Source organism: Ambystoma mexicanum, chromosome 7p (genome assembly GCF_040938575.1).
Source record: "Ambystoma mexicanum isolate Mex_15411 chromosome 7p, UKY_AmexF1_1, whole genome shotgun sequence".
Taxonomy (NCBI): domain Eukaryota; kingdom Metazoa; phylum Chordata; class Amphibia; order Caudata; family Ambystomatidae; genus Ambystoma; species Ambystoma mexicanum.
Window position 1 is genome coordinate 198,391,614 of NC_090939.1, and position 17,286 is coordinate 198,408,899.

At 42.6% G+C, this 17,286-nt stretch overlaps 1 protein-coding gene across 5 annotated transcripts in view; it reads right to left on the reverse strand.

The window, feature by feature from the left end:
* SH3BGR (SH3 domain binding glutamate rich protein) overlaps positions 1–17,286 on the reverse strand; it is a 542,810-nt gene that overhangs the window by 67,083 nt on the left and 458,441 nt on the right. For all 5 annotated transcript variants that reach the window (XM_069636057.1, XM_069636059.1, XM_069636058.1 and 2 more), the window contains one exon: positions 13,944–14,001. In XM_069636057.1, coding sequence (XP_069492158.1) covers positions 13,978–14,001 — 24 coding nt within the window. In that variant the 3' untranslated portion in view covers positions 13,944–13,977. The remainder of the gene's footprint in view (positions 1–13,943; positions 14,002–17,286) is intronic.

The window sequence follows — 17,286 nt, forward strand, 5'->3', positions numbered from 1 at the left end:
CTATTATGTTAGGGAAGCGAGCAGTGGCATAAAATCTGGCCCGCGTGGAATGCAACTCTGGAGGCCTGCTGGGCAGAGACATGTGCTGGTGTAAATGTCTCAGTAGTGCATTCAGCACTTGTCCCATCACATTTGAAAATGTTGGTTATGACATGCCATGCAGAATGCAGAAGGTGTGCTGACATGTGTCTGTGGCACAGAAGTGCAGGACTGATACCAGCTTCAGCAACGGTGTTCGTATATTGATGGTACTCTCAATGCGTGGAAAATGTATGACAAAAATGTTGCTGCTTAGTGAAAGGTCAAGATTTCAATTAACAGGGAAGCAACTGAATAACATACATTTTCATGAATATTTGCCACTCCTAAATAATTTTCTCGTTATGGAAATGTCTCTTTGTTAACGAGCCCCAACACCTTCTCGAAGGATAGCTTAAGGGCAACGTGCTCGCCTTGGAAGCAAGATGACACAGAGCAACACAGGTTCGATCCCTGGGTCCGCTCTTAGAAACCTCTGGGTATTAAGCGCATTATAAATAACCTATCATATCATATAACAGTGTTAGTCGTTTTAGCAATGCCATGGTGGCTTGTTAATACATTGGACTGTGTTGGACTATGCATTACCCCAACTTTGACTTCATGTGTAGTACGCCTAATATTGCCCCCATACCATGAGACGCGGCTGTGCTGGACTATGCATTACCCTAACTTCACTTTCATGTGTTGTATGCCTAATGTAGCCCCCGTACCATTAGGCATGGCTGTGTTGGACTATGCATTACCCTAACTTTGTCTCTTATGTAACGGGATGAAAACTGTCACCTCACACTTACTGTAACTAGCGCCCTGATACCTGAGGGTTTGGTGCGCTGCTATGAATGGAAAAATAAAGAAATAAATGTCAGAATGGTAAGGGTGAGGAGGTCTGCAATAGCATGGCGGTTCAGATGATACAGTGTTATCAACTGTGTATCTGAGTGTCCAGTACGATGCTCTGACTCTGGGTAGAAGCGCCTTCCATCCCACGAGTCGCCTCTGCCTTGGTCCTGGTGGGTTCCTTTGTTGCTGCTGGTGTGCTATCCTCTGTAGGTCAATATATAGTAGGAGTCCCTGGATATCATAGTTGCCAACTACCATGTGCTGCATGGTGCTTGAAAGTGAGTTTGGTGAAGGTGGGTCCCTTACACACTCTAATTGAGTCCCTTGGGTGCACCTGTGGCTTTACCTGGATGCATTTACCTTTGGCAGAATTACCACCCATTGTTGGCATTATTTCAGCAGTATTTCCACTTGTCATTCAGTGGAATTAAAGATTTTTTTATTTCTGCTGCTAATTGTGGTTCAGCAGTAATTCCACTGGTAGTAATTCTCCCGGTGGAATTATTTCCCATTTTCTGGAATGCTTAATTTGGAAGAGTAGTAGAAGTCCTGCTAACGGAATGACTGCCTCTTTTTACGCTTACCGCTGTACTCTTAATGAGGCCCAATGTTATGTTATAATGTTTTTATACTGTGCCAAAACACCATTATAGTAGTGTCAGAGCACCTGCTTTGTCTGGAAGTTGGCATATTTACCAAGGCCAGGGGTATCCAGACCTTAGTCTGTGGAAGAAAAAAAGTATGGAAATTATGAGAGGATAGTAGAGAGGGGGTGGAGTAGAAGGGGAAAATAAGGTTTGTAATAACTTGAGGGGTATCAGGATTGTAGAGAGAAAGATATATTCGAACACATATGGGAGTGCCACAAAGGGCCTAAAAAACACACCAATTCTTAAAGAAGATTTTATTAAGATTTTGGAGAAGGGGCTTGCTAAGGGCCATGTCTCTCTCATCTCCCGTGGGCTTTCCCACGCGTCCCTGTACCCCAAGATAGTCACTAGATCAGTAAACCCTTCTATCTACAACTGATTGGCCAATTGTGATGGCTGAAAGACAAACGTCTCCTCTATCTAGTGGTCTTCCTGCAAATAAATCATTCACTCCTTCGTCCACACACCGCCATCATACGTACACATTCTATATACCCAACAACAATGCATATATAATAAAGCCTGTTAACCCATCCAGGTTTTCCCACCAAACAACAATATTCTTTAAAATTAGAATAGGTGCCTCCTAACTGCCCAGCATTCCCTCTCATGACATCATACTCCTCACTTTGATGTTCTCTCTGTCTCCTGTCTCTTTCTCACACCATCTCTCTCGTCTCTCTCCTATCACCCCAAAGTTGTTCTCTCTATTTCTTACCTCTACCCACCAATCTACTCTCTACTATTCTCTCCTACCACTACACTCTACTATTCTCTTCTTCCACTACTCTCCTGTCTCTACTCTCCATTCCTCTCCTGTCACTATACTACACTACTCCCTCCTCCCACTCCACTAATCTATCTTCCTACTACTCTCCTCTACTCTCTTCTCCTGCTACACTACACTCCACCCCCAGGTTCAACCCCATGCTCCCTTTCACTCTCTCATTCACCCTATTTACTACCACTTACTTCACTACAATCTAACTAAGTCTCATTCACTCACCTCACACTCACTCACAACCAAGTACAACCTTCTCTCACAACCCAATACCTCACCTTGCACTAGCTCTCTCTAAGTCTCCTCCATGATCTACAGCACTGTCTTTGCTTTGCATGGTTAGCTCAGAAGAAAGGGAGCAGAGGAGTTTAATTTATAAACAAAGTATCAAAAAGGATTTATTGTGCCGGATACATCATTTAAACAGACAACTTAATTGTGACTTAATCAGCACTTGGAATATTATTTACATTGCAGGAGAATTAAGAACATACTAATCGATACAATTCATACAACTGACAAATCATTCGTTCATTCGTCCACACACAGCCATCATACGTACACATTCTATATACCCAACAACAATACATATATAATAAAGCCTGTTAAAAATCATAGCTAGCAAATCAACATGTCAACAGTCAACATGAAGAGTGTTCATACATCGTGGGAGTGGGAAGCATATTTCCAGCCAGCAATAACATGTTTGCTTCTTGTGGCATGAGATTGTAACTGGCATTAAGGGAAAAGCCAACAAGAGTACGTTCTTATATGGGAATACTAGCATATATTGGCAGTGCCAGCATGAGCATGTTTTCTTATGGTATCATTATTGCACATAATATTTCTGGCCATGTACAGAGGTGGCCAGGCACCACCCCCTTATTTTCATGCTAGATTAAATATTTAAGGCACAATTAAAAAAACATACCAACATCCTCACGTAGTGCATCGGGCCGCAGCAGCAGCATGATCATCATGGGCATTGCGCATGAAAGGTGGTCCAGGCCAGCCAAGATTGTGGCTTGGCTTGTGCTTTGTTGAGGAGCTGGGGAGAGCGTCATGGTTCTCAGTGGGGCCCCTACATTTTGTGTTATGACACTGGCTAGGTGCTGTTGGGGCGGTGAATCTTACAGAGTGTGAATAAGGTGCTTCTTGAGGAACTGGTTCTTGATTTCTTCTTTGAAAGAGGGTGGCGGTGAGTCTGATGTTTATGGGTATGATGTTTCATAGTCTAGATGCTTGTTTTATAGTTCCTCATTTTTTGTATTTCTGCTACTCCAGTCTGGCGAGGTACTGATGATGTGCTGACCGTCGCACATGGTGACGTTGTCTGCCTAGTAGGACAGAGTGTGCATGATGACTGCTTTGTAAACTAAAGGTAAAAATAGCCGCACCGTAAGGGTGCAGATGAATCTGCCAGTACCAACTTTTATCCCCAATGCTTACCAGTACCGAGAAGGTGAAAAAAGAAATATGCTGAGACAGCCTTACTCCATTCCCGAGATATAAAGATGACACATGCATGCATCCGCTGAAAGCAGAATCCACAAGCTTACATTTAAACAGACAATGCAGATGTTAACTGCCATAAAAAATAGGTAAAATGGCATTAGTGTAGAATTAAAATGAGATAATAACAGAAGCACACAGTGTGCTAAACATTCATGGGGGAGCTGGATTCCAGCATACAATAGATAGGGTCTAACAATATTTTGTAAAGGGAAAGTGTCAAAATGACAGGGGCAAGATGCTGCGTACATTTACTGCAAATCGATAAATGGCAAACAATGCATTTAAATCCCAGTAAAATACAGCAGTGAAATTCTAGCAGGAAAGGCACATTTTTAAAAGCAGTACAAATGGAAAGCAGGCTTTACAAATCTAGTTATGCCTCAAAACAGCTATGAAATATATACATTTCAAGCAAGCCTGGAAGGGCTGCCAAGTGCTTAAGAAGAATGTAATTCGAAGGCCACAGGATAAGATAAGCACGGCAGGGCACAGAGAATGTGTTCGCAAAATGGCCAGTGTGCAGCAATTACATTTAATGAGCTTCCATGAAGGGCAGACAGCCTTTGATGCCCAGGTGCACAGACAAGAGAGGGAAAATAAACTGCCTAGTTGACATAATGATGGACGCTGCCAGACTATCTGTGCGTTCAGCGTAGCTAAATTCTGAATAAAATATAGCTATTCCAAGTTAAAACACTGTCTCAGGGAAACACATAATTGAGACTGCAGTTTGGTAAAGTGACAACTAAGATTAGCACACCTGCTGCACTAGACAGAGAAAGGAGATGACTTAGAGTTGCCTTGCATTCGCAGACATGACATTGAGACAACAAGAACTAGTAGATGATTGCAAATTATAACAGGTACACTGATCCCTCTACCTTCATTATAACAAAATATATTTCACACCTGGTCAGTACAAGGTTGAGCACAGCCTTTGCCAACCAATAGGAATGCACATTACCTCGGTTTACTGCAAGCCTGTGAAATGAAAGGAAAATTATGCAAGTGCATGTGGTATCTCAACTAAATGGGTTAGCAAGTAAAAAAGGAACCCTCCAATCCTGAGTGTTGCACCTATAGGAAATATATGTATCCTAGGGGTGCAAACCAATGGAGAATAGACATAGGTTTTACAGTTTGCTTTTCATGATGACATTATGGATGATGAGTTTTGTCTTTAAAAATGATTGTCCAGAAATGAAGCAGTTGGGAAAACTGTGTGAAGGCTTGCCTGTGGGTTATTGTGTTTTCCTCCCAGTTCCTTGTGTACTTTGAATGAAGAGCTGGGATTACCTAGCATTTAACATATGTCCATCCTCTGTTGCCTCTTTATTGCTAGTTGGCAGGTAGTGGGCTGAGTTACTTTTTTGGACAAGATGACATTTTGGTAGCAGAGAGAGGATGGTTCTTTAGGGCTTTCATGGCAGACTGGTGGGTGTGATGACTCCCGTGGATTTATCACATAATCCCAGCCTAAAGTCTCCTCCCATCTGGCCAGGGAAAGGCAGATGCTACCTGATCCTAAGCCTGGGGGTGGTGGCAAGGGGAAGGATCACATGGGAGGAGAAGGCCATTACGAGAATGCAGTGACTCCGCCAAGAAAGACACAATATTTGTCCTCTTATGAGGATGACGGTCTCCTGATTCTTGAGCATTTGATGGTATGTTGCCACAGTAGGGCCTCCCCTCCGGGGCTTACTCAAGGTGATAAGTATGAGATCCCTTTCTGTAAATATGAACATGATGTATACAGGGAATAGGGAGATAATTAGTAGTTATGATTTTACATTAGGTTTGGATACACCTAAGAGAAAACCATTACCTCCTTTAAAACCTTCCCTTAAAAATATATCCTATAAACCATTTAGACATAGTAGATTAAATGATCCTAAAACAACTAAGAACATTATGTACTTCAAGTCCCATAATGCTCTTAGTACTGAGATGAGGGGGAGGGGCACAGAGTCACTACACCATGGTGAGCAGTCTAGTTCCAATGACCCACACCTGAGCTGGACTTTTAAATATTTAAAGGCCTTTCAGGTGCAGGTCAGTAGAAAGCAGTGGAAGAAGCAACAGCAGGAGGTAGCAGAAGCTGGAGCCACCACATTGCCATTTGCGGGACGCCAAGTGAGGAAAGTGGCAGAGGTCGGAGGTTTAGGCCAATGCAGAAGACGTGCAGCGGGAAGTGGTGTGAAGACTGGCTGTCCCAGAGGTGAGAGAAGCTCTCCGCCTTTAACTCCTGTGAAACATTCTCAACAGAGCACGAGTGGAGCAGCGAGTGCTCCACTGACAGCCAGCGCGGGCGTAGAAAAGTTACCCGGAGCTGTCAAACGTCAGAAAGGCCCCTATGTGGGAAAAAGCAGAAGCAGTGAGTCCAACGGAGATGCCAGGTCATACCAGTGAGTTGGCCTCTTAAAGGTGACCCCGGGGCGTTCTGAAATAGACCGCTGATCATATCTATACCAGTTGAATACCGAACCTTTAAATTAAAATGAACAGAAGAATATTGCATCCTACATTGCCAAAGCCAAAAGTGGGAAATAGAGAAACAAAGCAAATGAAATCTCCCATCAAATCAGAGGATATAGTAACCTGCATTACCAAAGCCAAAAGGGGACAATAAACAAACATGGTGAATACCACTTTTCAAACGAGGTATATCTAGTAAGGGGACAGTATAACCTGCATTGCCAAAGTCAAAGAAAGCTGAAAGTACCATCAAGGCAATTTGAATGTAGCAGTCTCAGATATTCTGTGGAAGAAAGTTGTAACTTATATTGCCAGCAGCCAGTAGGTTGTGCAGAAATAAATAAAAGACAGCAGGAGAAAAGCACTCCTTGATAGAAACAATCAAGGGGTAGAGAACTGTGACCTGCATTGCCTATGGCAAATAGATCAATGTGACAATTACTGTTCGTTTGTACAGCATGTTTGTGAAAGAAGTTGTCCAATTGTGCTGCAGGTCAAAAGACTTACTCAAGAAGCTGTTGTTGGTTCAACTTGCCCCATTGAAGAGTTAAGTGTGGAAAGTTTGGAGCAAGCCTCACAACAGAGTACACATTATAGTAGTAGGAGCTTTGTCCTGGCAGGCAAGTACACCAGAAAATGGCCAAATAGTAGTTAGTCCTGGCAAGCGACTGGACCAGGAAGAAGAGGATTTTAAGTACTGTGACTGTGGTAGAAGGTTGTGAAGGTTGTGGTGGAAAAGAGGTGGCAATACCACTGCTGTATTTTGATGAACTGTTGTATAACCATCCTGACTAAAGTATAACTTTCTGAATGAACTATCCTGATTGCAGTGTTACTTATGAAGAAGAAAGGCAATGTGATAGAAAGTGATTGGTGTTTTGAGAAAATAACTTGTTACATTGACTTTTCAACTTGATGTATGGAGAGAGTCTTTGTGGTTCACCAAGCAGAAGGTTGTGAAAACATTAACAATTGTCTTTACAGTAAGACACATTCGTAGTCACTTTGTCAAGTGAAGGACATACTGGATGAAAGGAACAGTGTATTCTACTTGGAGTGGAACTTGGCTAGTGAAAATTGAACATAGTTTTTTTGAAACATCCTGAATTGATCCAGGGGATGAGGATCCAAACCCGGTCACAAGGATGTCTGTTTCTTTATGGTTGAATGTATATGTTATTTTATGACGTTGACATAAATCACCATATAATTCCTGTATGATTTAGTTGTATATATTAGTGTGAGGGACAGATACTTTTGGACATTAGGTCACTTTCCTTTAGCCTTAGTTTGATAGGTAAGGAATTCCTTGTTAGGTATGGGAAAGATAGGCATTTGTCTCGCCTTTATTATTTAATAAATTGCGACTTGTGAGAAAACCCCACCTATGTGTCCCTCTCCCATGCCTAACTCCTCACATATGGTGTCAGGATTGGGATCGGAATCAGCTGATAAAAAAACTCGGAATCCCACATGAGCAGGGCAGATACTAGACCCCCAGTTATATCTGGGAGGTGTTAGGTACCGGAGGGCGTCCTCACTTCTTCTTTTCTGTGGTCCTCCTCTCACATGGCTAGGGAAAGTCCATCGCTTTTGGATCCTGACCCTGGGAGTGGATATGTGAGGGAGGATCACCTGGGTGGAAGGAACTTAGGGAGTGGGGAGAGGACGTCTTTGGGTAAGACATGCTATCCACCTTTCCCTTGTCAAAGCCTTTGTAGGCCACTGTCAGTCTTTGTCCCTTTCTTCCGCCAAAGAAATGTCCCACAACCATTTCACTTTAAGACTGGAATGAGGAGGAAACAACCAGGAGTTATGCTCACTTCCATGCATTCACACCACTTTGGTACTGAGACGAGGAAGAGGGCTTTGGAGGAGTTCAATGGTAATAGCCAGGCATGTCCAGCTAATAGGTTTCACCATGGGCAGGCAATTAGAGTGAATGAATCTCACCCACAGTCATTTGGCAAGTCCCAGGTGTGTAACAATGGTGAGTGCACAGCAGAGGGAGAGAGAAGGACGCAACTTGCTGAAGCAGAGCGAGCTGGAGAGGAACCAGCGTGAGTGAAGCTGTGGTGAGCAGGTGTCTGAGAGAGATGCCGGGGCCAAGGATAGCTGTGAGAGGGTTGGGAATGCTGCTGTCCTCTCTGCCCGGTGTCCATAGCCAGAGCTGTGGGGCACCGAAGCCTCCGATCGCCACAGGTCTCAGAGAGCGAGAGGTGCTCTCAGTAGCTCCCGCTGGGGAGGAGCCCAGCTATGTCCTGCAGAGGACGGTGAGCGCTGCACGCTATGGCTCCCGTGAGTAAAAGGTGGAGCGAGCAGAACTGAGAATCCCAAAGGAGCAGCCGCATAACGGTGAGTGCAAAGAAGGGAACAGTCATGCCTGGGCACTTCCAGGGCTGGAAACCAGCATGCCTGAATGCCGAACAAATTGAAAACTATTACAAGTGCTATGATAGGCCAAACCAAGTATGTTTGAATACCGAACAAGCTGCAGGGTAATACAAATACTTTTGAAAGTTGCAACAAGCATTATGGAATACCCAATTAACTGAAAGATATGATGAACATATTTGAATACAGCACACGGCAAAAGCAAGTGATGAGCACTTATGAATGAAGGGAAATCAAGGAGGTGAAAAGGAGTGAACACCACAGAGGGAATCGTGTGAGACACAAGTTGTGGCAAAGTCAAAAGGATTGTCAAGAAGAATGTGAAATGAGTATTGGCTCAAGATCCAGGGGCCCAATGAACTACAGGTTAAGAGAGAAAACATGTGCTGGCAAATGCCTGAAGAATACAGAAGCATAACTAAGTTCATAGGGTTATGGGTTGCATGACTAGTAATGAGGGGACCGTGTGGGCTGACAACTGTGCCTAGATCGAGTGACCCCTAATTGGAAAGAGTCAAGAAAAGCAAGTGTAAAGAAGCTTGCATTTTGCAACAGTTGCAGAAGTAAACGGTAAATGCAGAAAGAGAACAATCTATGTGAACTATTGAAAAGCCTGGCTGATCAAGGATTTGAACTGGTACTGTTTTGAAAGCTACAAGATTGAAGCTGATTTTGGTTTTGGAAGCTGGAAGAGCTGAATTCTTGGGGAAGGGAACCTCAAGACTTTATGAATTGTGTTGAACACTTATGAAGGGAAGCCCAAGGCCTTTTGGAACTGTTCTGACTTTGGGGAAGGGGAAGCCGAGTATAAGCCAAGAGCTGGAAGAAGCTCAGAACTTTATTTTTTAACACTTTTGTTTGATGCTGACATTCCTACACATTGTATATAGTTAGTTGCGAGGGCAGGTATAGGTTTTGGATACAGACATACTTTTGATTTGAACTTACTGAAACAGACTATCCTTAGTTTTCTTTTGGTAGGGAATTCCCACTTTAGCGTAGGCCAAGTTAGACCTGACTCCATCCTGACATTTAGGAAAAATAAAAGCTTTCACTTAGAAAATTGAATTTGTTTTCTGTGTCTTACTTCATGATGCCTACAGAGAGGGAGTGTAATAACATCACCTCTCCCATCAGTGGGTCCTATATTTGAATACTCAAGACTGAGGTAGACCAATAATATTTTTACCCAACGAAAAATCTAGTCAAGTAATTTCTTCCACCAGTGGACTGGGACCTCTAGAAAGAAATTATAGATCCAGTACTTACTCACATTCTAGGATGGGGGTCGCTTTTCAACCACTAACCCACCAAGCCATTGTTCCCACTAGGAAACAGGTGGAGGGTTACACTTACAACCTTTTCTTCCTTCAGACATATCAAATACCCAGTAGGGACAACATAATTATCTCCCTAGAGCTTAAGGTATAAATTCCAGCCCGCTCAATTCCAGTTATCTATCTGTTGCCCCTCGGTGAAGAAAAATAAACATAAGGGGAGATTAAAGGTGTTGCCTCTTCTGTTCAGCAGAGAAGAAATAAAAATCACCCTTTTGAATTTGTCGCACAATATAGTACAAATGAAGAGGGGCAAACTAGTAGGACTCTTGGTGCATGAAAACCTGTGAGAATCTTTATCACAGTCTGACATGTGGAAAGGAGATGAAAGGAACCCAGGAAAACAACCCAATGGGAAGTGGGACCCATATATTATTTGCATGACTCAAAGCTGGAGGCAAAGAAAACCTGTGTCTCTAGTTACAAATAGACCAAGTCAAGACTACTAACTGAGGAGAGCAAAACATTGGAATTTGGGGAGTCCCAGTGCCACAAAGGGGGGTGGGATAAAGAGAAGTGTGTTTAAAGTGATCCTGGTGGGATTTCAATACGGATACAGATCTAAGAAATAGAATATAAAAAGAGTTCTTCTTTTCCAAAGGGTGGAAGAGAAAACAATACAGAAGACATTTGTGTTTTTAACCAACAAACTCTATAAGAAGACAGTGGGCCTCATTCCGAGTAGGGCGCAAAGGGATACCGGGCACCGTTAAGGACATCGGTGCCGGTAATCCCTTTGCGCCCTACTACGAGGTCCCTTAGAGGGTCCCGCAATGGGCGCCTGGTTTTACCAGGCACCCTTAGCGGGAGCCTCTAAGGGACCAGAGAGCTAATAACGGTACCGCAAATTGCGGTACCGTTACTAGCTACTTCCCTATTCCCATTGAGCCCTATGGGGGCTGAAATGGGAATGGGGAATGGTTTTTTCAATGGGTACTTACCGGTCCCTCCAAGGTCGGAATGGACCGGTAAGTCCCCATTGAACCAGGGCGGACTCGGTACCGGTATGGGAGGTAGTCATGGCGCTAATATCGCCATGATTACCTCCATACTCGGAATGAGGCCCAGTGAACTGTGTCAATATATTCCAAAGGAACTTCTATGAGTTGGGCCAGGCAGAATCCCATTATGAGGCTATTGTGCAAGCCTCCCTTTTCCTCTTAGTTAGATTTTCTAAAGTGGTACGTCCAGTTAGTAATTAGGATTTAGACTTTGGACTCTTTATTTTCGATTTCGACGAGCACCCTTAGATTTGTTTTAGAAAGTAGGTAACTTCTGTTACAGCGATAGGGCAAGGTAGGCATTTTTCGTTTAATTTGACCCATTGTAGCGTGAGTTCTTCTTCTGGTTCACCATAGTGAGCACCTATGAGACAAAGCAATAACAAATCACCAAAACACCAGTCTGCCCGAAAACCGTGGAATCACAGCGGAGAAAGATCCTAAGACATAGTGGGTCATTACGCGTTTGGAGGCAGCCATGGCGATGTTACAAGGTCTAGTAAGATCATTGTTTTGTCTTCCATTTGTTTCCCCCTCCTTGTCTTGAACACATGTGTGTACAGGCCCGTCATAAATGCCATTTTATATCATAACACTGCATCAAGGAACCCCTTTGCCACAAGAAGAGACGTCCTATGCCTATACCTCACATTAGGTGGACACCTTGAGAACATTTTATTTTTGGCTATGAGTATTATCCTGACACTTTTAATTAAGTTTAAAAAAATAAAACAAATTAAAAAAAGCATCCTGACACAACTGGAAATAAACACTTTCAAGCTTATCTACTATGTTTCTCATTTTGGTAACACGTGTGACAAAGTGGAGAGGCTATACAGTGGCCACCACACAAGCCAGATGGGGTTTTGGACTTGAAGCATGTTTTATTCTGCTTTCGGATGGCTCCTTTGCTGTTGTGATTTCCTGTGTACACAAGGAAAGAATATGGTTTGTGACAAATTGTTTGATGTTTTTCTAGGACATGCGTGTTGATGTTTGACAACAGGATGTTTGTAAGTGCTTGTAGGAGCGTGTTGCAATCCATTTTGTGTGGTCCTCACAGGATATTAGCAAAGTTGATGAGGTCTTCTGTCAGTGGTCTGAAAGGTGTATCTACAAAGAATTTGGATGAATGCTTTATATGCTTGGAATAGGTGTGATTGGCTGGGATGACATTATGGATGGTGAAAGGAACATAGAGGTGAGTCGAAAGGTATGAGTGTTAAGGTTGTAAGTCCAGGAAATTGCATTTGTTGTGAGTTGGCTCTGTTATATGCTTTGTGAGGTTCAGTGTGTCCAGCAGGTCGAGTAGTGCCGCCTTCATGGTCTTGGTTGGAGGGACTATGAGGATTAAATGACTGGTGAATACGTTGGTGGTGTGTTAGGGGCAAGGTGATAACCAGGTAAAATAAGGTGCTGATGAAGTATCTTTTAGTCTTAAGTGGTCTTTGAATGAGAAAGAAGGTGATGTTAGCTGTGGGAGAGAAGGGGAAGTTGAAGGAGTGTGTTTCGAATGAAATGATGGCGGCTACTTTCAACCTTGTGGATTATTTGTGGAAGATTGTGAGTTCTCAGTGATGCCTGTGTTTCAGTTCTGTAGCCGTTGGGGGGAGGATGTCCAGCATATGGGTAAAGGTGGATATCAACCATGTTTCAGTCATGAAGTGTTTGTGACCAGGCCATGGGTAGTGATAATGCCTGCTGAAACACATGTTGCATGGGTTACCTAAGGTGTACTGTTTAAGAGTCATGTCCTTTTCCAGATTTTAATAGCACCAAAAAGGAATTGATCTTCGAAACGTGATGCAGTCAGCCAACACTGTCGGATTCCTGCATGGAACGGCAGAATGCATGAAGCAGGTTTCTTTCTCCATGTCGGAAATCCCAATTAAAATACTAAAGAGGTGCTAAAAGTGGCAGAAAACTTGTCTCTGTGACTTGATGCATCTGTGCCATTTTCTGGGATCAACGAAATTAGTGGGTTTGTCTTCATTCCTACAAACCAAGATATCTACAGAGGCTTTTTTTATACTGTGCGCTTCATAAATAGTCATTTGCGCTCGCATACAGTTTCACACACATATTTCTTAAATGGAATAATATATATTTCTGCTATAAATAGTTGAAATTACATAAATCAGATGCAAAGGTCTTGGAGGTTGGAGGAGGTGTTGTTTATCAATTATCATATTCATGTAATTCCTTTCTTGTTTCCTTTCATCTCATCACATTACATCTACTCTGAGAGGTACTTCAAGAGATTACTGTAACATTGGTAAGATGGTAAATGCTAATTCCAAAACGTAAGTAATTTTTCAAGAGATCAAATGAGCAATCTCCTAAAAAACAAAATTTTCACAAACGTAATGATTAAATATCACTTCATGTTTTATTTGACTGATTTCGTGAAAGCAGACGATGGTTGTCCAACTTGCCCTCTGGACTACCCTAGAATAATGTTAGAGTTAACCAGTTGCAATGTCTACTTGACAAGACCCAATGTAACTGGTTGTCTGTTGCAGATTGTTGCTAATTTGAGTGTACAGAGCATTCTCTTTGAGACACTATTCATGAGACCAGAGGTATAGCCAGGATTGTCTAACAAGTGGGGCCTGAAGCTAATTTATTTGGACTTAACTATTTTGTGATACCAACCCGAAATGGCAAAAGTATGCACATGTTCGATCCATCTATCTATCAATTTTGTATGTAGCGCACACACTCCCAAAGACCTCAGGGCGCTCACAAGACAAACATACATTTATTTATTTTTTATTGATGTTGGTAGCTTCTATGAAGGCAAGCAGGGTGAAGAAAAGTGGAAAAAAGAAAGAAGGCCCTGCATGTGTGTATCCAGCATTATGTCATTAGAGTCCGCAGAAAATATCTTATATATCATAAATATTACCTTTCAGAAGACATTATCAAAGTAAAGGGTTGCTTTATGAATCTTCGACTTCTCCCTCCTTCATGGTTGTAGAAAACAAAAAAGAAAGAAAACAAAGAAACCATTTAGATTTATCTGAAAGAATACATAGAAAAGACCAAGAATGACAGAAAGATTTGTAGATTGGAGAGGATTTTAGAACTATGCATTCAGTTAAAATACAACCACCAGGGACCTTGCTGCAATAAAGAAGATCACCACAAACGTTTTCAAAACTGTACAGTGATAATTCAATGTCTGAATGTGTACTTCTGTCTTTGATCTTGTCAAATATTTTCTTTTTTACATTGTTTTCAAATGATTACAGTTCCGCTGTTTCTTCCAATTCTCCCATAATAAATTATGAGTCAAGCCAAGACCAAGCATTTTAAGTTTTACACTTCATAAGGAAAGTGTGTACAAACTAAGACCAACTCAAAATATAAACCAAGGATCTCCTTGCAAACAAAAACACAAGATTAGGATAGCCTTTCCCAATATCTCTCTTTCAGTCTTTCTCACTCTCAGCATGAGAAATCAGGTCTTTAGACCTTGGTGGAAACAGTTCCAGTCTCTACAGTTCATCCAAAGGTTGGGTAAAAAGTTCCAGAGGGTTTACTTAACCCTCAAGGGTAACCAAAACTCTTTTCTTCTGATCAACCGAGCATAGATGAAGAATTTCAGGGGATCTAGTAGCCCACAGCTAACCCAGGCTCTGATTTCATGTAACATTCTCCAGGGCTCCTTAAAGATGATGTAGGGGTCAGTCGCGCAAGAGGCAGAATGATCTATTTATGATATTCACCGCTGTTGTGCCTTCCAACACCATCTCCGAATGACCATTAAGCTCCCTGTCCCCAGCTGGAACCTTCTCCCACCATCTGCGTCTGCCTACGGCCTGTGATGGCTCTACCTTCTATAACTGACTGGACTCCTACCAACACTTTGCCTCATTTAGCACCTCTTCAATAAATAAAAGCCTCATCTCTTAGCTCTAAGGCTCTTTTCTTCCTTCTCTATCTATCCTCACTGTAAGTCATATCTTCCTACCCACTCTCTTCTGCTCCCCATGGTATTCTCCTTTTCTCCAAGTTCCTCACTGTAATATTCTTCCTCCTTACCTTGATAGTCCTTGCTACAAAACTCCTTCTCTGGAGAGGTCTCTTCTCCAATCTGTTTTATCTTCCCCTCCTTTGCCTTCTAGGTCACCCCCCCTCTGCTTCTGTGATTACTACCTCCTCCTTGTCCTTCAATGACTCCTCACTACTACCTTGGCATATTCTCCTCAATACCACATCCTCTCAAACACCATACGCTGCCCTTTCCACTATCACCTCGGGTTGTTCTTCTCACCACCACCTCGTCTTTACTACTTTGATCTGTCCTTCTAACCACCACCTCGTCCCTACCAACTTGGGTTGTTCTATTGACTATATCATCCAACTCCTTTACTACAATCTCCTTATCCACTTTCTCGTCAGCTGTTACCACCTCTCCCACATCTGTTTCTGCCATCTGCTCCTTCCTTCTTATCCCAACACATCCTTCTCCTCTGTAGTTGCCAACTCCTCATGCTGCCTCCTTTCCTGCTCTCTCCATTTCACCAGCCAACTCTGCTGCTCTCTGGTTTCCAGTCTTATCTGAACACAAGCTTCCTGCAACCCGCCGCTTTCAACTGGAGGCTGGGATTTAAATTGATAGAAAATCATTCCCCCTGGGCTGCACCTTTCTCTATGGTCTGTAGCTGTGGGGATAGGGTTGTGCCTCTGCCTGACTGGGCCTTCTGACCTCGGCCATGTGGGGTGGAAGAGGACCAGTACTTGTATATATAGACCGCTGTTGCTATTTTGGATTCCAGTCTAACATTTCTATTAATTCCCATGGTCTCTGCTGATGACATGTTTTGGTGTCCCATGCATTTGGACTACAGGCCTTTCGTACATTGTCTGATTGATTTAATTGAGTAATATTTCCCTCGCACGGCAAAACTAGATACATTGCATTCCCTAGTGTATTTCCAATCATAGAGGTTGAAGGTGTCTGATCGAGGTTTAGTTGTAGCTGCTTCACTGTTCCTCGCTCATGAAATTCTCCTTATAATATTACTTCTCCGGAGGGTCCTCAATGTCAGCAAAGGCTTTTCTTTGCCTGATGTTTTCACTACTATACTTGGATGGATCTCCCATAAATGGAAATGTATCCATTTCTGTTCAGGATATTTTCGATTCATTTAATGCTTCCCTTGACTATCCTGGCAGTAAACCCACATATGTAAAGGGTTATCTCCAGGATTTTTAATGGGATGAGCCAGTGAGTATTCACTGTCTTCAAGAGGGACCAGATTGGGATTGGCGCTGTGATCTCTGTGATAACTTGACTGGCCCATTTTCCCTCACCATTGTCAGTCCTGAAAGTCAGGCAGAAGACATTTTTGTCAGACAATCAAAACATAAGGAAACAGGAGCCATACACTTGTTTAACTTGGTCTTGCTTGTGGACCTTGCTCTACGGCAGTGACCATTGAGTCACATGCTTCCCAAGTGGAAAATCACTTTATGCATCCAGCAATCTCTCAAGTGGGCATAAGGGCTTTCCTTTCGGTCTACGTAGCTGAACTTTTCCACCATCAAGCTCTGGCCCTGGCCCAGTACAAAACGGACCATTAATCAATTCACAAACATGGGAGGCCCCATTGTGTTCACAGCAGCATCGCAACATTTGAAGTTCTGAAATTGCATCCATGGTTATTCTCCTATACAGTAGACCAAACAAGTGGTGCACTGTTGATTTTCCACATAGAAATACAACATTTACTATGTACAAACCTGCACTGATTTCATATGCAGTCCATCATGTTTGGAATTACACAGTTAATATAAGTGACTTGCTTAGACATTGGGACGCTAAGAGAGAAGTAGCAATATCCATAGGCAGAGAATTTGAACATGAGAAGTGTTTACAGCCATTATGTACGTACACTAGAAGAGACAAACTTTCCCAGGACATCTTTTGGGCACAATCTTTTTAATTGGAGAGAAAGGGCACATTTATCTTTAATCTGCTGTCTTTGATCTTCAGTCTTTGTGCGTATTGTCTTAAATTCACACCAACCCTTGACCTGTATCATCCAACTCCATCAGCTCTAAACTCGTGGATAATCTAGTGACACTTGGCTGATTTCCTGAGTCAGGTGGGATGGTTCGTATAGCACTTTGAGATCATGGATAGCTCAGAATAATGACATTCTTGGGAGCAACTGTCGAAAACTAAATTGGAGATTACTCTTTTCAGCTGCGACAGTTAAAAACAGAGGGTAATTCAAAAC